At 43.0% G+C, this 23,294-nt stretch overlaps 1 protein-coding gene across 4 annotated transcripts in view; it reads left to right on the forward strand.

Annotated features, from left to right (window-relative positions):
- Positions 1 to 23,294, forward strand: part of KCNT2 (potassium sodium-activated channel subfamily T member 2) — a 341,069-nt gene that overhangs the window by 181,444 nt on the left and 136,331 nt on the right. For all 4 annotated transcript variants that reach the window (XM_061633982.1, XM_061633985.1, XM_061633981.1 and 1 more), the window contains 3 exons: positions 2,138 to 2,302; positions 2,948 to 3,084; positions 19,865 to 19,928. In XM_061633982.1, the coding sequence (XP_061489966.1) occupies positions 2,138 to 2,302; positions 2,948 to 3,084; positions 19,865 to 19,928 (366 nt within the window). The remainder of the gene's footprint in view (positions 1 to 2,137; positions 2,303 to 2,947; positions 3,085 to 19,864; positions 19,929 to 23,294) is intronic.

Consider the following 23,294-nt stretch of genomic DNA (forward strand, 5'->3'; position numbering starts at 1 on the left):
TATTTACTTTATTTGTAAAAGCAGTGGCTAGCAGACAAAGAATGAACTTGAATCAATGCTCGCCTGTTAGGTTGGCACTATGCTTTCGAACCAGCACCCGCAAACTGATCTCATTCCTTCTCTCTCACTCTTCCATCTAGGGAAGAGGTATCACAGTTCAAGGGCACATTGCAGCCAGACAAAAGACTTGATGAGAGTGTGGGATAGGCCTGGTGGGAGATGTGACCTGGTGAAGGGACATGGTGTAGGGAGAGTCCTAAGGGCCAGATAGAGAAACCTGGAGGGCAGCATTCAGCTCCTGTGCCTGCAGTCCCCCACCCCTGGTTAACGAGGTTATGAAACTGCAAATAATAATGTGTTAGTATAGTGGGGTTCCTAGCTCCTTGCCTATGTTTTTTTATGTGATTGGGTGGTGTCTGACTAATAATCAAAGTAGACCCATTGACAGCAGTTTGATTAAGTTAGTTATGATTAAGTCCACTGACATCATTGGGCTTACTTGGAATATGACCTAGGTGGATCCCACCCATATTCTTCCTTCCTTCCTTTGGTTACTGTGGATTCCATTTTTAAGCTTACAGGTTCATTAATCATTCTGCTCATATTCATAAGAGCATCTGTTCCTACTTCTCACATAGTTACAAAAAGCCCTAAAATGTGAGGGGTTTCTTTAAAAGAAAACACAAAACTTCTACTGTCTGGGCCTGTCAAAGCTTGTCTTGACTGCAGGCTCAAGTCAAATTATAGGTACTGAGCTCAATTTCTGTCAAACAGAATAAAACAAGATATACTTCCCTGCCTAAAGTGAGTGATGTGAAAATGAACCTGCTTATGTTCTCATGGAAGGCTGCACACAGAACAATAAAGAAGTTATAAGGATTTCAGTAATGGATATTTGCAACTGTAAAATGTAAAAAAAATGTTTTTAGGAAGATATTAATTTTGAATGGCTGGGGTCACGGTAGGTAGTACAGTAGGGCCCCACTCATACGGCGGGTTACGTTCCGGACCCCCGCTGAAAAGCGGAACTCATTGAATAGAATGGTGTGCAAAGCCCAAAAACCATCAAAAAATCAGAACAAGCTAGTGGAACAAGTGGGGCTTTAGTCTAATTGCATCTAATTGAGACCACTGAATTAACGAAGCGCTATAAAGCAAAGCGCCATAAAGCGGGGCCCTACTGTATTTAGATTTAACCTGCACCTTAATAATATTTACTACTGTACCCCTTTATTTCCATACAATTGAATAGTTTCAATCCATTCCTATGGGGAAAAGTAAAGTGTTGTTGCGTTGAGACTAAAGTTTGCCTGGCCCTCACTCACATGAATCCAATAAGGGAATACAGTGTGTCTGTGTCTGTGCACAGACCACAGAAACATGTACCCTTCTTTCTAGGGATTCTCGCACATTATAAGCCCTGGGCATTTTGATGCTTTATGAGGTTGATTTGCTTAGTATTATAAACATAGGCACTATAATAAAAGTCTAAGTCAAGACCACATAATTTGGTAGCTAGTTGAGAAATCTGAATATGACATCATTTTCAGTTCTTCATAATTTAGCCTTTGACAAACATGCAGACTGTGCTCTTGAACCAAGTATATGGCTCAAGAAATTGTATTCCACAATCCAGCCCCCTCCTATCAGGACCGGTTTCCACATTCCATACTTCAGAATGCAGGTAGGGAATCAAATCAAAAATTTCTAGCTTTCCAAAGGCAAGTATGTTAGGCTGTAGCTTAGTCCTCACCTGAAGTGCTAGCTATCCACAGGTTAAGAAACTTTTATTTCCTATGAAGGGAGTATATAAACATGTGAATTCCAACACTCTGAAACAGTACAGTCACAGAGCATTTACTTGTTACTTTCTCAGAACGTATGTGTTGGAAGTCTTACTGGCAGTTCTTCCAAGCATAACGTTTGCACACTCCATGTGTGATCTGTATATGTGAATGAGTCATAAGTCATTGTAGATTAAGTCATTTCAAATAAAAGTTTCTAGGCACCTGGACCATATGATTTCTTTGCTCCTGTCCCACAGGCTTCTTGATGGCCAGAGACCTGGGGAATTTACATGTACTTCATTTGCAGTCAAATATTCATGTATAACTTTTACCTTTCAATTTCATTGCAGTTTGAACAACTGGCTTATTTGTGGATGGAAAGACAAAAGTCAGGTGGAAATTATAGTCGACACAGAGCTCAGACTGAAAAACACGTGGTGTTATGTGTCAGTTCTCTGAAGATTGATCTGCTTATGGATTTCCTAAATGAGTTCTATGCTCATCCTAGGCTCCAGGTAAATCAAACAGACCAGAATATCAACTGAGGCAGACATCTTTTTCAAACTGTCTTCTAAAACATTTAATTCAGGCATGACTTGAAATTTTCATCTTGGTTAACTTTATTAGATTGTGGCAACTTTATTTTTAAAGCTTAAGTAAATCAAAAAAAGAAAAACTATGTTATTACAGATGTTTAAAGCTGATAGAGCATCCAATGTTAGGGTTGCTGGAGCTTGTTTTGTGCTCGCCCTGTTGTTGTTTTAATGGTGAGATGTCTTTGGTAATGTAAAACTTGTGTTTTGTTCTGCAGAACCACAGATTGTTTTCCAAGACATGCAATGCTTAAAAAACAATTTGCCAGAGGAAGTGATTTTAATTCAGCTCAGCATGGTGCAAAGCTTTGTACTTTGATGTCTTGCGGGGGCAGCTTTGGCATCAGTGAAATCAGTGTGGAACTAAATGAAATGAAACTATTTCCTTTCCTCTTTTCAGAGAACCTCAAAGTTAAAACAAGTTACCTGTCGTAAATTCTCCCTTCCTACACCCCCAGATTTTTCTCTGCTAAATATTAAACGAAATGTGTCCCACTGGCAAAGATATATCTACATAGCATTCTCTTTTCTCTCTTCTTCTGTTCTTTCTCACATGTGCTTTTACAGGACTACTATGTGGTCATATTATGCCCCACTGAGATGGATGCTCAGGTTCGAAGAGTGCTCCAGATTCCAATGTGGTCCCAAAGAGTTATCTATCTGCAAGGTTCAGCGCTGAAGGATCAGGATCTGCTAAGAGCTAAGTAGGTTCAAAATTATCAGGTTTTCTCTTTTCTTTTTTTGCAATTTGTTTCACAATTTTCATCTTCATAAATCAGTGCTAGAGGCAAAATACATAAGCAAACCTGGGTTTTACCACTGAATAGTGAGCTTTAAGCAAGTATTGTGGTTTTTCGTTTTAGTGCCATTCCATCATAGAAAATAAAATTGCTTGGTTTAGTGGATGATATTTATTTATTTATTTATATCTCACCCTTCCTCCCAGTAGAAGCCCAGGGCAAACAAAACCACATAAAAATAGACTTTAAATACTGAAACAAAACATATTTAAAAACATATTGAAACAAAGCATCTTTAAAAAGCTTTTTTAAAAAAACTTTAAAAACAACTTAAAAAGCAATTCCAACACAGACTGTGGGTTTAGGTCTCTACGTAAAAAGCTTGTTGAAAGAGGAAGGTCTTTCAGTAGGTGCCGAAAAGATAACAGAGATGGCACCTGTCTAATATTTAAGGGGAGGGAATTCCAAAGGGTAGGTGCCACTATACCAAAGGTCCGCTTCCTCTGTTGTGTGGAACGGACCTCCTCATAAGATCTGCAGAAGACCCTCACCTGCAGAGTGTAGTGATTGACTGGGTGTATAAGGGGTATGACAATCTTTCTGATATACTGGTCCCAAGCTGTATAGGGCTTTGTAGACCAAAACCAGATCATTGAACATAGCCCAGTAACTAACAGGTAGCCAATGCAATTTTTTCAGCAGTGGGGTGACATGTTGGTGATACCCTGCCCCAGTGAGCAGTCACGCTGCCACATTTTGCACCAGCTGCAGCTTCTGGACCAATCTCAAGGGCAGCCCCACATAGAGTGCATTACAGTAATCCAGCTTGGACATTACCAGTGCATGGACAACAGTGGTCACGCTATCCTGGTCCAGAAACGGCCGTAGCTGTCTTACCAGCCAAAGCTCATAAAAGGCATCTGGGCCTCTAGTGACAAAGATGGATCCAGGAGCACCCCCAGACTACAAACCTGCTCTTTCAGAGGGAGTATGACCCCATCCAAAGCAGGCAACTGACCAGTTATTTAAACTCGGGAACCACCAACCCACAGCACTTCTGTCTTCCTAGGTTTGAGACTCAATTTATTGGCTCTCATCCAGCTCAGCACCAAGTCCAGGCACCTGTCTAGGGCTTGCAATGCCTCTCCCGATTCAGATGTTAAAGAGAAATAGAACTGAGTATCATCAGCATATTGCTGACAATTAGCCCCAAATCTCCTGATGACCACTTCCAAGGGCTTCATATTGATGTTAAACTTCATTCGGGACAAAATGGTACCCTGCAGCACCCGACGGGACAACTGCCAGGGGGCTGAAAGACAATCACCCAATGCTATCCTCTGAAAATGACCCTGGAGGTAAGATTCGCACCACTGTAAAACAGTGCCTCTGATACTCATCTCACTAAGTTGGCCCAGAAGGATATCAGAAGAATATTGAATAGTGAAAGGAATTGGCCAACCTTTCTTGTTAGGTAGGGCAGCCACATTTCAAGATGGGACATTTATGGGGAGGAGGCACAAAGCACAAACAAATCCCCAAACACACACACATATGCTCACTGGTGGAGAGGATGTAAGGGCCAGGCCAGAGGAAGGAAAAGGCAGTGACTTTCCCCTGACTTCTTCTCCATGCATAGACTGTGCTAACTTACATAGAATCATAGAATAGTAGAGTTGGAAGGGGCCTATAAGGCCATCAAATCCAATGCCCTGCTTAATGCAGGAATCCAAATCAAAGCATTCCAAACAAATCGTTGTCCAGCTGCCTCTTGAATGCCTCCAGTGTCAGAGAGCCCACTACCTCTTTAGGAAATTGGTTCCATTGTCGTATGGCTCTAACAGTTAGGAAGTTTTTCCTGATGTTCAGTTGAAATCTGGCTTCCTGCAATGTGAGCCCATCATTCCGTGTCCTGCACTCTGGGACGATCAAGAAGAGATCCCGGCCCTCCTCTATGTGACAACCTTTCATGTACTTGAAGAGTGCTATCATATCTCCCCTCAGTCTTCTCTTCTCCAGGCTAAACATGCCCAATTCTTTCAGTCTATCCTCATAGGGCTTTGTTTCCAGTCCCCTGATCATCCTTGTTGCCCTCCTCTGAACCTGTTCCAGTTTGTCTGCATCCTTCTTGAAGTGCGGAGACCAGAACTGGATGCAATACTCAAGATGAGGCCAAACCAGTGCTGAATAGAGGGGAACTAGTACTTCACGCGATTTGGAAACTACACTTCTGTTAATGCAGCCTACTATAGCATTTGCCTTTTTTGCAGCCACATCTCACTGTTGGCTCATATTCAGCTTGTGATCAACAACAATTCCAAGATCCTTCTTGCATGTCATATTGCTGAGCCAAGTATTCCCCATCTTATAACTGTGCATTTGGTTTCTTTTTCCTAAGTGTGGAACTTTGCATTCCCTGTTGAATTTCATTCTGTTTTTTTCAGCCTAATACTCCAGCCTATCAAGGTCCCTTTGAATTTTGTTTCTATTTTCCACGTTATTAGCTGTGCCCCCCAATTTTGTATCATCTGCAAATTTGATAACCATGCTGTGTACCTCCTCATCCAAGTCATTAATAAAAATGTTGAAGAGCACTGGGCCCAGGACTGAACCCTGTGGTACCCCACTCGTTACTTCCACCCAGTTTGAGAAGCACTCTGCTTTGGTATTCCTTGACCATTTGTTTATCAATCGCAAGCTCCAGTCCTGCCCCTTCTACTTCATGGTTTCTGGGAGGGTCATAGACCTTTTTTTGGAAGAAGTCTGAGCCAAAGTAGGAATTGAGCACTTCTGCCTTTTCTTTTCATCTGTTGTCATTTTGCCATCCTCATTGAGTAGCTGTGCAACCTTTGCTTTTCTCTGTCTTTTACTATGGACGTACCTGAAGAAAGCTTTTTTGTTGCTTTTAGCATCTCTTGCTAACCCAAGCTCATTGTCAGATTTAGCCTTCCTGACACCATCCTTGCAATTCCATGATACCTGCCTGTACTCTTCCTCTGTGGCCTGGCCTTCTTTCCACTTTCTGTATGTGTCCTTGTTTGTTTCAGGTCATCTCTAAGCTTTTTGTGAAGCCACATTGGCTTCTTCTGCTGTTTTCCCCCTATTTTCTTTGTTGGAATTGCTTGCCATTGTGCTTTTAGAATTTCCTTTTTTAGAAACTCCCACCCATCTTGGACTCCTTTTCTCATTAGGGTTGCTTGCCATGTGTCGGGAGGCAGAGTTGGGGTCCCGGGGGGTTGGAAGAAGGGGATTCAGATGGATGGCAGGGAGGAGGGGGAGCAACTTCGCCTGAGTGGAGCGAAGACGAAACAGAGGAAATGCCAGAGATAGGGTTGCTTAGCAACGGAGAGCCTGAGAGCTTTGGAGTTTCAGAATCATCCCTGGACATTCCCACGCCTCCCCTTCTCCGAGGCTCAGAACAGGAGGGAGAAGAGGGAGGGCTGCCCAAGGCAGAAAAGCTGCGAGGCAGTTTACCATCAGCCCCCCCTATCCCCCATACTGGAATCGGAAACTTCAGAAGAGGAGGGGCCGATGCTTCCCCCTTCGCCGTGCACACGAAGACATCTGAAAAGACAAGAGAGAATGGGGGGAAGGCGGGTAGTACCTGAGGGGCAGATAAGGAGGAGCGAAAGGTTGCGCGCCCGTTTAGCCCCTTCTTAAAGAACAAGCGGGAAGCAGCTCCTTGCTCTGTCAACTTTCTCTCAATGCCGCAGGACCTGTATTTCTGTACTGCTTCATGAGAAGACGCAGTCTTTGTTTGGACATTAATAAAAACTGAATTACTTACAACCCCTGGTCTGGTTCCTGGGTCTCATCCTGGGCCTGACAGCTTGACAGAGCCACCTCAATCACCCTCAACGCTCTCTTCACTTGACTGGGACAAGATGTCAAAGGGAGCGGGGGGGGGAACGAACCCCACTTCCGAGACGGAAGAAGTGAAACTCTTGAGGACTAAGGTAGCTGATTTGCAGACGGATGTCCAAGCCCTGCTAGCAGCCGTCAAGGTGTTGAAAATGGATAATCAAGCCTTGAAGACCATGATAGACCAGATGCGAACAGCCCCTCCAGTTGCCGCAGTAAAGGTTCCCATTGGATTGCCCCCAAAATATGCAGGACAGACTGATCAGTTGGCAACTTTCGTGGCTCAATGTGAATTATATCTAGATGTCAGGCACACAGAATTTCCAGACGATGGGGCTAAAGTCGCCTTCATGATTAGCCTTCTGGAGGGAGAAGCTGCAAAATGGGTGACTCCATATCTGGTGAGAAAGGATACTGTCTTAAGAAGATACAGAGGATTTATACAGGAGATGACCGAGATGTTTCAAGACCAGCAAAGAGCTGAAACAGTAGCGCGGCAGCTAGGCGCTCTGAAGCAAGCTAAAGGGACTGTTTCCGAGTCTTTTAAAATTTTGTCCCAGGAAACGGGTTATAATGATGCCGCTTTGATGTTTATGTACCGGAGTGGATTAAATGCTGAAATCCTGGATGAGCTGGCCAGGACCACCCCTCCCACCGACCTGCCAGGGCTAATCCGGCTATGCCTACAGATAGATCACCGGATGGAAGGAAGACGCCTGGAAAAGAAGCAGGAGGTCCCGAGATACTCAGCCTCGGCATCCTGCAGCAAGGCCCTTTCCACTGCAGGGGCGGCAGGTAATGCAACTGAGGGACAGGGAGGGGCTAGGCCAAGATTGTCAGAAGAAGAAAAAGAAAGACGACATCGAGAACGTTTATGCTTTTATTGTTCAAGACCGGGCCATGTGGCCAGAGACTGTGGGCTGAAAGGGGGGAAAGCCGAGCCGTCGGGAAACTAGAACACCCAGTCCACGTGCAGGCCGGTGGATTGGGGGCTGCGTTGTATAAAGGCCCTCCAACGATCCAACCTCCCTCAAAAGGGGTGTTGGTCTTAGCTATTCGGATTACAACTTCCAGAGGAGTGGTGTTTAATTCTACTGCCTTGATTGACAGTGGAGCCTCCACAAATTTTATTGATGCAAAGCTAGCCAAGTGTCATGGAATTTCCCGGTGGAAACTGGACGCTCCCCTATCTGTGGAGACCATCGATGGGAGACCCCTGAAGTCAGGAGGGGTGACACAAGCCACAGAGGAAGTGAAACTTCAAATCCCTGGGCATGAAGAGTTCATTTCGCTATACGTGTCAGATCTCTCAAACTTTGAGGTGATTCTGGGAATGCCCTGGCTAGCAAAGCACGAACCCAAGATAAGTTGGAAGGAGGCGGTGGTGTGGTTCACCTCACAGTATTGTCAGGAGAACTGTCAACCCGAAGGAATCAAGAGCACCTTGGCAGCGGCAGCTCAGGAGAGCGAGCAAGTGACCCTGCCGCTGAAGTATGAGGAATTCAAAGATGTATTTGATGAAAAAGAGGCAGAGACTCTACCCCCCCACCGCCCTTACGACTGTGCGATTGATCTCGTGCCAGGAGCCAGCATCCCATTGGGGAAAATTTACTCGCTCACAGAAACTGAGAGGGAGGCCCTGAAGGAATTTCTGGATAAAAACCTGAGGCGAGGATTCATACGTCCCTCACAGTCCCCTGCTGGAGCGCCACTATTGTTTGTGAAAAAGAAAGGGGGGAACTCAGACCTTGTAACGACTATCGCGCATTGAACCAGATCACCATCCCTAACAGCTACCCGCTGCCCCTGATTTCAGAGCTGCTAGACCAACTGCGCTCTGCAAAAGTCTTCACAAAGCTGGATTTGAGGGGAGCGTACAATCTGATCAGAATGAAGGATGGAGATGAATGGAAAATGGGATTCTTGACCGCTTATGGTCAGTTTGAGTACCTGGTCATGCCGTTCGGGCTTTGTGGAAGTCCAGGAGTTTTTCAAAAGTTCATGGACGTGTTTAGAGACCTGTTGGACACATATGTAATCTGTTACTTAGATGATATCCTGGTGTTCTCAAAGAACCAGGACGACCATGATCAGCATGTGAAAACGGTGCTGAAGAGACTGAGAGAGAATCACTTGTATGCCAAGTTAGAGAAATGTGGATTTGACCTCAAGTCTTTGGACTTCCTTGGGTACCGAATCTCAGCGGAAGGAGTGGAGATGGACCCAGGGAAAGTAAGTTGTATATTGGACTGGGGCCTGCCTGTTACCAAAAAGGATGTACAACGGTTTCTAGGGTTTGCCAACTATTACAGAAAGTTCATTCCAGGGTTTTCCAAATTAACAGCTCCTCTGACTGACTGCTTAAGGGAAATGAAGAAGTTTCAATGGACAGAGAATGCCACCAAGGCCTTTGAGGAGCTGAAGAGAAGGTTCACTTCCGAGCCCATTCTGCGCTTTGCTGACCCGACCCGCCCTTTTGTCGTGGAAGCAGATGCTTCGGATTTTGCCATCGGGGGGTCCTTCTGCAATTAGACCAAGGGGGAAAGGAGCTGCACCCCTGCGTGTACTTCTCTAGGAAGTTAAAGCCAGCAGAGAAGAATTACACAGTATGGGAGAAGGAGTTCCTGGCCATCCAGGATTCTTTTGAGAACTGGAGACAATACCTAGAGGGGGCCTCTCATCAGATTGAAGTGCGCTCCAACCACAAGAATCTGGAAAGCCTCCAAACAGCCAGAAAGTTGAACCAGAGACAGATAAGATGGTCTCAGTTCTTCACTAGATTCAACTTCAAGATTATTTATCATGCCCAAGCCAAAAACCAGAGAGCAGATGCCTTATCCAGACAGCCACAATTCAAAGAAAGTGAATCAGATGACCAGCCTCAGTACGTGATCCCGCCAGAGAAATTAACATTGGGATCGTGTCAGCCTTCATGGGAAGAGGAACTCAAAAAGGCACAACAAGAAGATGTAGACATGCTAAGATATAGGCAGGAGACGGGACAAGATCAAGACTCAGAAGTAACTTTCCACTGGAGGGATGGACTGTTATGGTTCAAAACAGCCAGATATGTGCCAGAAGGGGAATTAAGGCTCAGAATCCTACGCCAGTGCCATGATTCCGTCACGGCGGGACACTTTGGGATTTACAAAACCATTCAGAACGTGGCCAAGGACTTTTGGTGGCCTAAAATGCGTCGGGATATTGAAAACTATGTAAAGTCCTGCTCTGTCTGTATGCGGACAAAAACACAAACAGGAAAACCAGCAGGACTGTTACAACCGTTACCTGTCCCACATGAACCCTGGAAGGACCTATCCATGGATTTTATAACTGATTTACCCAAGTCCCAAGGAATGACAGCCATTCTAGTAGTGGTAGATTTACTCACCAAAATGGCGCATTTTCTTCCTTGTGCAGGGGCCTTAGAGGCTAAAGAAGCGGCCAAGTTATTCATCAAAGAAGTCTACCGGCTGCATGGGTTGCCAAACAGTGTAGTCTCGGACCGAGGACTCAGTTCACAGCCAAATTTTGGAGAGCCATGTGGAAACAGCTGCAGACGGAGTTAAAACTCTCCTCCGCCCATCACCCCCAGACAGACAGCCAGACGGAACGCGTGAACGCCGTTTTGGAAAGATATTTATGTAATTATGTGTCCTATCAACAGACTGACTGGGTATCATATTTGCATTTTGCAGAGTTCGCCTACAACAACTCCCTGCATTCCAGCACTCAACAAACCCCGTTTTTCACTAATTATGGATTCCATCCTAAAGTCTTTCCAAGCTGCTCAGAGGGTATGCTGGTACCGGCGGCAGAGAACTTTCTTAGGGAATTGCAGGCGGCGCAACAGACGTTGAAACAGTAAAACGAAGCGAAAATGGAGTACAAGCGAGTTGCTGACCTGCACAGGAAGGAGGGGCCCCCCCTGCAGCCAGGAGATCGGGTCTGGCTGTCCACCCGCTTCCTCCAAATGCCAGGTAAATGTAGAAAATTACAAGACAAGAGGGTGGGTCCTTTTGAAATAGAAACTCAAATTAATCCCGTGGCGTACCGACTGAAGCTACCTGACACGTTTAAAATACATCCTCATCGATCCCTGTTAACAAAAGCCGCCCCTCCCAGTGAGTTACAGCCGGAGGAGCCTCCCGGAGCTCCGCTCCTGGTAAATGAGCAAACTGAGTTTGAAGTTGGGGAAATACTAGACTCCAGAATAAGACGCCGCAAGTTGCAGTACTTGATTCACTGGAAAGGCTATGAACCAGCTGATAGATCATGGGAAGATGAAGTTGACGTGCATGCTCCAGACTTGGTAAAACTTTTCCATCAACGTTTTCCCCACAGCCCCAAGTCAGCAAAAGGGGGGGGCAGCTTGGGAGAGGGGATGATGTCGGGAGGCAGAGTTGGGGTCCCGGGGGGTTGGAAGAAGGGGATTCAGACAGATGGCAGGGAGGAGGGGGAGCAACTTCACCCGAGTGGAGCGAAGACGAAACAGAGGAAATGCCAGAGATAGGGTTGCTTAGCAACGGAGAGCCTGAGAGCTTTGGAGTTTCAGAATCGTCCCTGGACATTCCCATGCCTCCCCTTCTCCGAGGCTCAGAACAGGAGGGAGAAGAGGGAGGGCTGCCCAAGGCAGAAAAGCCGCGAGGCAGTTTACCATCAGCCCCCCCATCCCCCATACTGGAATCGGAAATTTCAGAAGAGGAGGGGCCGATGCTTCCCCCTTCGCCGCGCACACGAAGACATCTGAAAAGACAAGAGAGAAGGGGGGGAAGGCGGGTAGTACCTGAGGGCCAGTTAAGGAGGAGTGAAAGGTTGCGTGCCCGTTTGGCCCCTTCTTAAAGAACAAGCGGGAAGCAGCTCCTTGCTCTGTCAACTTTCTCTCAATGCCGCAGGACCTGTATTTCTGTACTGCTTCATGAGAAGACGCAGTCTTTGTTTGGACATTACTCTAATAAAAACTGAATTACTTACAACCCCTGGTCTGGTTCCTGAGTCTCATCCTGGGCCTGACACCATGGAACTGTACTTACAATTGTTAAAATCAACTTTCCTGAAGTCCAGGGTGTGCGTATGGCTACTCTCAGCTTTTGCTTCTGTTAAAATCAAGAATTCAACTATGGTGTGGTCACTTTCCCCCAGAGTTCCCGTAACTGCCACTGCATCCACCAAATTATTTGTATTGGTTAGAATCAAGTCCAGGATAGCTGATCCTCTGGTTGCTTCCTCCACTTTCTGTAGGAGAAAGTTATCTTTATTAGTTAAAGTTATGCTATTTAACATTTACATGAAGCCGCTAGGGACAATCATTAGGAGATTTGGGCTGCAGTGTCACCAATATGCAGATGACACTCAGCTCTATCTCTCGTTTAAATCTTCACCAGAGTTGGCTGTGGAGACCTTGTCCAAGTGCCTGGAATCCGTGAGTGGATGGATGGGAAGGAACAGGCTGAAGCTGAACCCCGATAAGACCGAGGAGCTGCTTGTGGGGGACAAGAGAAGGTTGGGAGATGTTGACCTGAAGTTCAACGGGGTGAGTCTTCCCCTGAAGGACCAGGTCCGCAGCCTTGGGGTGGTACTTGACTCCAGGCTGTCCATGGAGGCTCAGATTTCAGCAGTGAGCCGGGCAGCCTGGTATCAACTACACCTCATACGAAGGCTGAAACCCTACCTTCCTGCTCATCAGCTCCCACTGGTAATACATGCCCTGGTCACCTCTCGTTTGGATTACTGTAATGCGCTCTACGTGGGGTTACCCTTGAAAACGGTCCGGAAACTACAACTTATACAAAACACGGCGGCTAGACTACTTACGAATAGTCGCCGCCGGGATCACATCCCACCTGTGTTGTTCGATCTACACTGGTTTCCTGTTGTTTTCCAGGCCCAATTCAAGGTGTTGGTATTAACCTTTAAATCCCTATACAGTTTCGGCCCAGTTTATCTAAAGGAGCGCCTTCAACGCCACCAATTATGCCGCCCGACTCGATCAGCCACACAGGGCCTTCTCTCAATCCCGCCAACAAAAACAGCTAGATTGGTGGGAACTAGAGAGAGGGCTTTCTCAGTGGCGGCCCCCACCTTCTGGAACTCCCTCCCACAAGATCTATGGCACGCCTCTTCCCTAAATGTCTTCCGAAAAGCCTTAAAGACCTGGCTCTTTCAACAGGCCTTCGGGATTTCCGGGGAGGGCTAAATGCTGTGATTAAATGCCTCATGCCCTGTATTATTACTGCTTTTGCTGTCGCACTGTTCTATTTTGTATTTTGTATTATTGTATTGTGTTTTAATTTTTCACATGTAAGTCGCCTAGAGTGGTCATTGGTCAGATAGGCGACGCATAAATTAAATTTATTTATTATTATTATTATTATTATCTCCAACACAAGTCAGAAATTTCTTGGAGGGGCTGTGTTTGGCAGAATTTGTCTCCCAAGATATTGGGATAATTGAAATCCCCCATTACTACTACATCATGCCTCCTTGAAACATTGGCAATTTGCTTTTCAAAAGTTACATTCTTGTCTTCTCCTTGATTGGGTGGTCGGTAGTAGACTCCAAGCACCACATTCATTTTATTGCTTGCCCCATTAATTTTAATTCAGATACTCTTGGTGGAGCTACCAAGCTCATCTTCCTGTATTTCTGTGCAGGGATAATATTTTTAACATATAGCGTGACTCCACCTCCCTTTTTATTCCTTCTGTTCTTTTTGAACAAGTTATATCCTTCAATTGCTGTATTCCAGTCATGGGAGTCATCCCACCAAGTTTCAGTTATACCTATCAAGTTGTAATTACCCTCCTGTATTAAGAGTTCAAGTTAGTCCTGCTTGTTTCCCATGCTCTGTGAATTAGTATACAGACATCGAAGACCATGTGATTTATGGCTTGGCTTCCTCACTACATTTTTCTGAGAACTGTTACTGGGCCCTATTAGAGATGATTTCTGTGTTCCCATTACCGTGCATAAGCCTTCATCAGTCGTTACCACCAAGTTTACGTCTCCCTCCCCCTTAAGATTCAGTTTAAAGCCCTCCCGATGAACTTCTCTATGCTGTGGCCAAACACATTCCTCCCAGTCCTTGTGAGATGCAACCCATCACTTGCCAGCATTCCATATTCCAGGAAGCATAGCCCATGGTCCCAGAATCCAAATCTCTCACATCGGCACCACCTTCGTAGCCATTCATTTACACGGAGTATTTTTCTTTCCCTTTCTTCTCCTCTTCTAAGTATTGGAAGGATGGATGAAAAAACTATCTGGGCCCCAAAGTCCTTGAATTTCCTTCCTAGAGCTTCAAAGTCTGATGTGATTTCTTCATAGCTCCGTTTGGCAGCATCATATGTGCCCACATGGATGAGGAGAAAGAGATAACTGTTGGTGGGCTTGATGAGTGATGGCAACCCTTCTGTCACATCTCTAATCCATCCTCCTGATAGACAGCATACCTCGCAAGTCCACAGATCTTCTCGGAATACTTGGGTTTCGCTCCCACACAGGAGGGAGTCTCCCACTACCAGTACTCTTCTCTTATTGTTGTGGGGCGTGGTTTCATTGCCTCTGCTTGATTGAGCTTCAGCCTCTTGCTTGTTATCGCAGTGGTCTCCTATAATTCTTCCACCACAGGCTGTTCTCCAGTCTCATCCTCGAGTGGTGGAAAGCAGTTCCATAGTTCCACTGGTGAAGGGTGTCTTCTAGCTCTTCTGCTCCTAACCATCACCCTTTACATAATGGGCTATGTAAAGGTCAAGTTAACATTACATTTAGTATGAATACAAGGAATTACTGGCATATTTTTTTGTTTCATAAGAAAAAAGAATGTTAAGGATACAGTGAACAATGAGATACCAAAATGTGTTAACTCCTCCTTGAGGGTCCTTCTTCTAGTCTTGTTCCTGACCTTTAGATTTCCATTGCTGTTGAACAAGCAAGGGAACACCTTTTTAACTGGTGGCTATATAAAGGACTAACTAAGTAGTTGGAAACTAATTGGAAAGCAATTGGGTTTTTTTTTGCTGGTTGCTGGGTTTATTTTCCTTCCCAGAAATTCTGAAAAGCCTCATGCTGAGCTGCACACATTGGGAAAACGGAAATTAGGCATCAGTTACAGCCTGTGTGGTCAGCTAACTCTAGTGTGTCTGTAGTGTTCCTATTCCCCTAGGGCTTTTTTTGCCCTTTGCCATCAAGCACTCATGAAAGAGAAAACAATAGCCATTACAATTGTGAGTATAGTGATTGCTTTACAAGTGTAAAGGGTAACTTAGGTTAGTTGTTTTTTTCAGTTCCTGCCATTGTTATATCTCAAACCTAAACCTGCATTATCTGTTTATTTTACCCTTTAGCAATAAGCACCCTATCGTGCTCTAGGCATCATAACAACTGTAGATTTTTTTTTAAAAAAAACTCTTACTACTTACTGCAGGCAAATAAATATGCTTCTTTATTGCTGGCTGGGTAGAGAACACAACTGAAACTGAAAAGCAGAACAAAGGAAAGTCCAAAGGGTGGAGTCTAACTCTAGCCTATAATACAGAGTTCTAATAGTTAACTCTGCAAGGGTCATGTTACTATAATACAGGCTGTTTTTTTCAGGATCACTGAAGTAATTATAGGAAAAGTCTTGACTGAACAGACTTTTGGGGTCTCTTCCAGATGAGGCTTTTGTTGTGCACTCGCCCTGCTTTATTCACTGAATTTTCTAAATATGCTCCTATTCTTAAAATAAACTTTAAATGAATGGTGTCATTGTCTGTTGGGTCACAAGTTAAAAAGACAATTTAAAAACTTTAATCTGCTTCACCGGGTTCCTCAACCCTCTGGGCCAGATGGGGGGGGGAAGTAAGCTGAAAATTGCTTCTGTCCCTGTTCTGCTGACATATTCCTTTCTGTCAGTGGACAGTCAGTACTGTATTCCACCCACAGTGATTAAAAGTTCCATTTTAAAAAAAACACTCCCTATGATAAGCAATGAAATGCTGGGCCTGTTCACTGTTATACTCTTTATATATATATATATATATATATATATATTGTGTGCTCTGGATCAGCTTGGGAAGCAGCTGCAGAAGCAGCAATTAATCATGCTGTCCCTGTAATGGTTCATTCTGTGCTTTAATTCCTGTTCTGTGAATGGGTTTGAGAGCACTACCCATCAGACAGATAAAAAACTAGGCTCAATGAATCGCTGATGAAATGGACTTTGCTGATTCTGACTTCATAAGTTGTCTTACGATAGCAGTCAAGTCACAGGAGATATAAAGAAACTATCCATCCACATATTTCTGGTTTTCACTTGCATCAGTCTTGGACGTGCACCTTGATCATATAAAGAATCCCAAATATGAGACCATGTGAAGAAATACCATCTTAAAATAGTGTGAACAAGTCCTTGATTACCCTTGCATTCAGCCTTTATTTATTTATTTATTTATTTTATTTTTCAAAATATTCAGTGTTTGTCAGATATCCTGGGTATTTATTCAACTATTTCCTGATTTCAGTCTGGATAAGAACTCTTTCATTGATGTTGCTTAAAAATTAGGCATTATAACAACTTGTTTGACACTCAGAAAGCTACATTATAACAGGTCCTGTTATATTAAATTTATCTCTGCAGTTTGGAGGGCTAAAATGTGGTGCTGGTGTTTTTTGTTTGTTTTTAATGAGGTGTATCCAGATTCTAACTAGACTTAATATTGGCTACAAAACAGAGATTTCTATAGCATAATGCCATACACGTCTAGTCGAAAGTAGATCCCATTGAGTTAAATTCGACTTATTCCCAAGCAGGCTTAGATATATTAATGGCATTTGTATGCTGTGCCATAAAATTCTTTGGGCATTGCACTCTTATGCACACTCACCTAGAAGTAAGATCAGTTGAACACAGTGGGATTTACTTTGAAATAAATAACCAACCAACCAACCAACCATGTATGCCAGGGATGGGAAACCTGTCATCCTCAAGATGATGTTGAACTATAGATCCCATCATGCTTTATTGTTGGCCTTGCTGGCTGGGACCCATGGGAGTTGGGATCCAACATTACCTGAAGGGCCACAGGTTCCCATTTCTTCTGTATATTCTTACATGAGAATAAGTTTCATTGAAAACAGTGGTGCTTACTCTAGGTGAGGTATATGAACCTGATATTGTTCTATAATTGAAAGAAAGAGTGGAATGAAATTATAGATATAGATATATATAAGATTCCAATGGTGTCAATTTTTTTAAAAAAGTTGTTTTTTATTATTATATGTGGTGAACTTGAATCAAAAAGCTGCCCCTTAATCATAATAATAGGAATTTATCCTTTAATAACCCGAAAGCCAAGCAACTATAAAGATGTACTTTTCTTCTTGCAAAACATGTAATCAAATGTACCCTTCCCAAGAGAATTTTAATGCTTTGTATGGGAGGCAGCATGGTGAGAGTTTAATAGGCCATGTCATGAATCCCTACCGTCAAGGCACAGGGACCATGCGTCAGACCCAAACCCCACCCTTAGAGAAATGGGACTGGAACCGAAAAAATACCACTTTACCCTTGCCAAGGCTGTGTACGCTCACAACAAACCTGCAAGGTAGAAGGTAGGCTGCCACCACCCCTGTTACTGGTCCACTCAGAGCCAGGGGATCTCTAAGCCCAGAAAATAGGTAAAACCAAGATCCTATGAGGCAAGAGCCACAGTTACACTCCTTGCCGGGAATCTCTGGTTTAACATCTCAAATTAGAATTAAGCTTTTAACTTCCTTTCCCTCTTTGGTAGTTACGTGACTGAGAATGGCCAAGGTACTGAATCCAGAACCACCCTTTCTCTCAATGAACACACCAAGTTAAATAGAAGTAGCTTTATTCAAATATATAAGTGCACATAAAACATATAGCAGCAAGTAATCCTTTAAGACCATACACCCAACAGGGGTTTTGGTACAAACAAAAGGATTCAAAGACACAACAGGAAAATAACAACCTTTCTAGCCTAATACTTACACATGAGGTAGATGGTTGCAAAGGCTGCTCTCCTAAGAGAGGTTGGCATCAGAACAAGAATGGAACCCTGCATAGTTGCCTCCCATAGGCAACACTTGGGGAACCAGGAACCCTTTAGGTCAACTTCAGGGAACAAAGGCTAGGGGTTTTCAGCCCTATACTTAAGGAAAGGAATCCTAACGGTCCAAGATTAATTGACCAATCAGGAATTGGCTGATGTAACCTCTTTCTGGATGTTTCTCACTTTTTCGCACCTTCCAGGCCCCCCTCCCAACTGTATGTTCAAACTTCACAGGCCAGGGATGACCTTGAGTGCCAAGCACTTGTTAATCAGCACAGATAACCAGGTGCAGCTTGTTGAGGCTTCTCCCTAACCGTCTTCAGCTGGAAAGTGAAACTCAAGACTTGGAAAGTGAAACTCAAGACTTTATTTTGTCAGAGGCCTGTCTTCTTCTACTGTGAAATCTCCCAGAGTCCCTTGCTTGAGCCAAGATATTACTTATGAGATTTTTAATAACTCATGAACATATACAGGTTCATGACAGGCCATATTATAAGAAATGTTGCCCAATAAACAGGGAAGTTGCTAAGCAGCAGTATGTACTCTTCTAGTAGATGAAGTGTTAGATATGTTTTGACTGCTAGTTTTTTAAAAAAAATCTGAATCTTTTTTGTTGTTTATTATCCCAATTTGCATACTATTCTGTTGACTCTGTATTAAAAATGTTGTATGTTAGGCTTATGAAAATTAGTGGCTATGTAGTTTGTCTTTTGTTAAAAGCAGCGGCATGAGACTTATTTTTAAAACATAATTTGTTTATTTCTTAAAAGTAATTTTGGCTATTTTTTTTCAGTAGTTCAATAGAAAAAAGTAAAAATAGGATAGGATGCATAGAGCTGATGGAGAGCACCAGAAAGATTCAGGAAGGAATAGAATAAGATTCCTTTCACAACTGATTTTATGGATGGGATTTGGATTCTAAGCTGAGCTCACACCCTCATTTAATGCTCTCCTGCTGAATGGCTAAAACCTTCCCTTTTAAGAGCCCTTTTGGATTGTTGAATAGATTTAAGATCCTGGACAGTTTGTGTTCTGACTTGCTATGTTGGTTTTTGTTTATTGCTAGAGAAAGTGTATTTATCTTAATGGCTGCCTTTTTAACTTTTTCTTTTCTGCTGCTTTTGTAATTTTGGTATTTGTTTTTAATTATTTTTGTTAGCCACCTTGAGCTTTTTTTAAGGAAAGATGGAAAACAAATACTTTAAATCAATTAATATTTATTTATTTATTACATTTATATACTCTCCGTTCCATTATCCAGACTCTGTTTGCGATATATCTCTAGTGCCTCTTCCCTTTCTAAATCCAGCTTGGACGTTTGGCATTTCTCGCTCCATATCCAATAGAGCCCTATTTAAAAAATGACTGAGATGTACTTACCTAGAAAGATGCACCTCCTTAATTCTCTGGTTTCATATTTTTCTGTACTAATGTATTTTATAATACATTATTATATTATATTATATTATATTATATTATATTATATTATATTATATTATATTATATTATATTTTATGTTGCTGCTGTTATTATATTTTGTTTAGGTGTTATATCATGTAATATGGGTTGTTTCTGCAAATTAAAATATGAGAAAAAGATTTTTGCTATGTTTTGTTTTGTTTAGAAAGGGTTGAGGCTGACATTTTACAGCTTCAGTCTTAAAATATTAATTTACCTGGGAGTATGCTATATGAAACTCAGTGGGACTTACTTTTGGGTAGACATGTATAAGATTGCACTGTAAAGCAAGTATTTAACTAGACTTTCATTGGAAGTGGCATAGAAATGCTAAACACGTTTTGCTAAAGTTCCTGTATGATTTTTAGGATGGATGATGCTGAGGCCTGTTTCATTTTAAGTAGCCGCTGTGAAGTGGACAGAACTGCAGCAGTAAGTTTTTTTCTTCTTCTTTACTAACATATATTTGCTTTGTGTGCACCTTCATTATTTGTCAAGATTACCTTGTTAGACATGAGGAACAGCTGTTAAAATGTGCATGTTGCAGTAACTGGATGAAAAACACTTAAATATATACAGTAGAAGCTCATTGTAACACTGGGGTTGAGAGACAAAGGACGCATGTGCATTATAGGGCTTTCCCATTATAATGAAAACTGCACTGACCTAGAATGATGTGTGAACTACAGTAAAGTACTTACTAATGGTATTAAAGGTGCAGTACTTACATTTTAGGCTTCTTTTTCCCTTTGGAAGTGAACAGACACTTTGGTTTGGCAAAACTGAGCAGAGCATTTTCTCAGCACGTAGTTCTTGATGCTGCTCAGATGGAGTAGATGAAGGTCCTCACAATCTCTCTGCCACTCCAACCGCCTCATCACCTTGTTGATGTTTTCCAGCACCATGTTGACTTTGGGTGCTTCTTCAGAGGAAGACTCACCATTGTCATCTGACGCACTCCTCATGTCGTTGGCTTCATAGTGCTCGTACATCTTGACGCTTATCACAGAAGCCACAATTTCCTCCTTAGTCCAGAGCTGCTCCACCAGAACTTCCATATCCACCATAATCCAGGCAGTGAGATCATTTGCCACAAGATTTCCCCTGAGTGCACTGTGAGCAGCCTGCACTTCCTGTGCGAGAAATGCTTCTGCATGCAACTCTGTGTCATCGTCCACGATCTCCTCACTTCCAACATATTTTTTTTCCAGCAGTTGGCAGTGGTCATGGAAGTGACTTTTCCCCATGCCAAGCCAATGCTATATGCCACATCTTTCAGTGTTAACACCTTCAAGAAAGTTAGAATTTGCATTTGAATGTTTGCAACACTAGCCAGCGAGTCACAACAGTAGTAGGCTTTACATTTCGGAATGATGGTTGGTCTATGGGCTGGATCCGTGCATTGGTATTCTTTAGGAGAAAGAGGACTTTGATAGTCCTGTTTCTGGACTGCAGGACATCGGTTAAAGATGGGCTGTTCCAGTATTCTTGAACACAAGTGGCATCTCACCGATGTTGCATACAGTAGTGCCCTGCTTTACAGCGCTTCGCTTTACAGCATTCCGCTAATACAGTGGTTGTCAATTGCAGAAAGGCCCCACTCCTACGGCGCTTGTTCCGCTTTTATGGCGGTTTTTGCTTGTCACGCGTCATTTTCGCGTGACATGCTCTATTATCTTCAATGTGTTCTGCTTTACAGCATTTTTTGCTTTACAGCAGGGGTCCGGAACATAATCCACTGTATGAGTGGGGCCCTACTGTACTGTTTTTCAAGTTGTGGTTCATTGCTGTGTGTGTGTGTGTTATGTGCCTTTAAGTTGATTACGACTTATGGTGACCCTATAAATCAGCAACCTCCAATAGCATCTGTTGTGAACCACCCTGTTCAAATCTTGTAAGTTCAGGTCTGTGGCTTCCTTTATGGAATCAATCCATCTCTTGTTTGGTCTCCCTCTTTTTCTACTCCCTTCTGTTTTTCCCAGCATTATTGTCTTTTCTAGTGAATCATGTCTTCCCATTATGTGTCCAAAGTATGATAACCTCAGCTTCATCATTTTAGCTTCTAATTATAGTTCTGGTTTAAGTTGTTGTAACACCCAATTATTTGTCTTTTTCGCAGTCCATGGTATCTGCAAAGCTCTCCTCCAACACCACATTTCAAATAAGTTGATTTTTCTCCTATCCACTTTTTTCACTGTCCAACTTTCATATCCATACATAGAGATCAGGAATACTATGGTCTGAATAATCCTGACTTTGGTGTTCAGTGATACATCTTTGCATTTGAGTATCTTTTCTATTTCTCTCATAGCTGCCCTCCCCAGTCTTAGCCTTCTTCTGATTTCCTGACTATTGTCTCCATTTTGGTTAATGACTGTGCCAAGGTATTGATAATCCTTGACAAGTTCAATGTCCTCATTGTCAACTTTGAAGTTACATAAATCTTCTGTTATTACTTTAGTCTTCTTGACGTTCAGCTGTAGTCCTGCTTTTGTGCTTTCCTCTTTAACTTTCATCAGCATTTGTTTCAGATCATTACTGGTTTCTGCTAGTAGTATGGTATCTGCATATCTTAAATTATTGATATTTCTCCCTCCAGTTTTCACACCACATTCATCTTGATCCAGTCCCGCTTTCCGTACGATATGTTCTGCATATAGATTAAACATATAGGGTGATAAAATACATCCCTGTCTCACACCCTTTCTGATTGGGAACCAATCAGTTTCTCCATATTCTGTCCTTACAGTAGGCTCTTGTCCAGAGTATAGGTTGTGCATCAGAACAATCAGATGCTGTGGCACTCCCATTTCTTTTAAAGCATTCTATAGTTTTTCACAATCAATCTACACAATCAAAGGCTTTGCTGTAATCTATAAAGCACAGAGTGATTTTCTTCTGAAATTCCTTGGTCTGTTTCTATAGTTGCCCTCTTTTATCACTTTGATGAGAGATTTAGGAAATTACGCTGTTGTGTTAGTGACACTGGATGCAACGTCACCTGAGAGATCCCATGATAAACCTTTCACCTCCAAAGCCAACCATCAGAAGCTTTGAAGGTGTCATCTCCACCAAGTAGCTTATTGAATTTAACTGCTTGCAGTTTCAGGATCACCTCATTTCCCAGCACTCCTTCAGAACTCTTCTATAGGAACCATTTGTAAAACATTTGCCCATGTTGCTCTTCTGATAAAGCCTGGTTTTCTTTTGCTGCAGCCCTATCTCATCCTCAACGCTGTCTATGAATGCATGTAACTTTTCTTCCTCTTTCATCCAGCCTCTTATTGGCCCTTCTGGAATTCCACACTCCGAAATAAACTGGCTTTTGATTCACCGTTTTTTACTTTCTCAATAATTTTAAGCTTTTCCTGCACTGTGTAATTTTTTCTTTTGCTCACCATTACTCAGTGCCTGCTATTCTCCCTGTGTGGTTTCCAAGCCACTGGCAGTTTGGCAGGAACAACCCTTAGTGCGCCCAGTAGATGTCATCTAGGCACATTCCATTTTCTGCTCATTTTAACCAGCCCACCACCCTCTTTCTTGGAGAAACACTTGGAGAACCTTTCCCAGTTGCATTTCAGCTCAAGCTGTCACCCTTAAGGGTTAACGCTAGCAAGTGCTATACTAGAGAGAGAACTGTACTGAAGAGAAACCAAACTGTTGGTGGCTTAGAAACTCAACAGGAAATAGGCTCTGAAGTGAGAAAAGTTGTTTGGAAGGACAAGAACCAATCTTCTGAATTAAAAGATATGTGAACTGCTGTACTGTATATTTTACTAGGGGAACATGGTCCCAACT

This window comes from Rhineura floridana, chromosome 6, assembly GCF_030035675.1.
Source record: "Rhineura floridana isolate rRhiFlo1 chromosome 6, rRhiFlo1.hap2, whole genome shotgun sequence".
Lineage (NCBI taxonomy): Eukaryota > Metazoa > Chordata > Lepidosauria > Squamata > Rhineuridae > Rhineura > Rhineura floridana.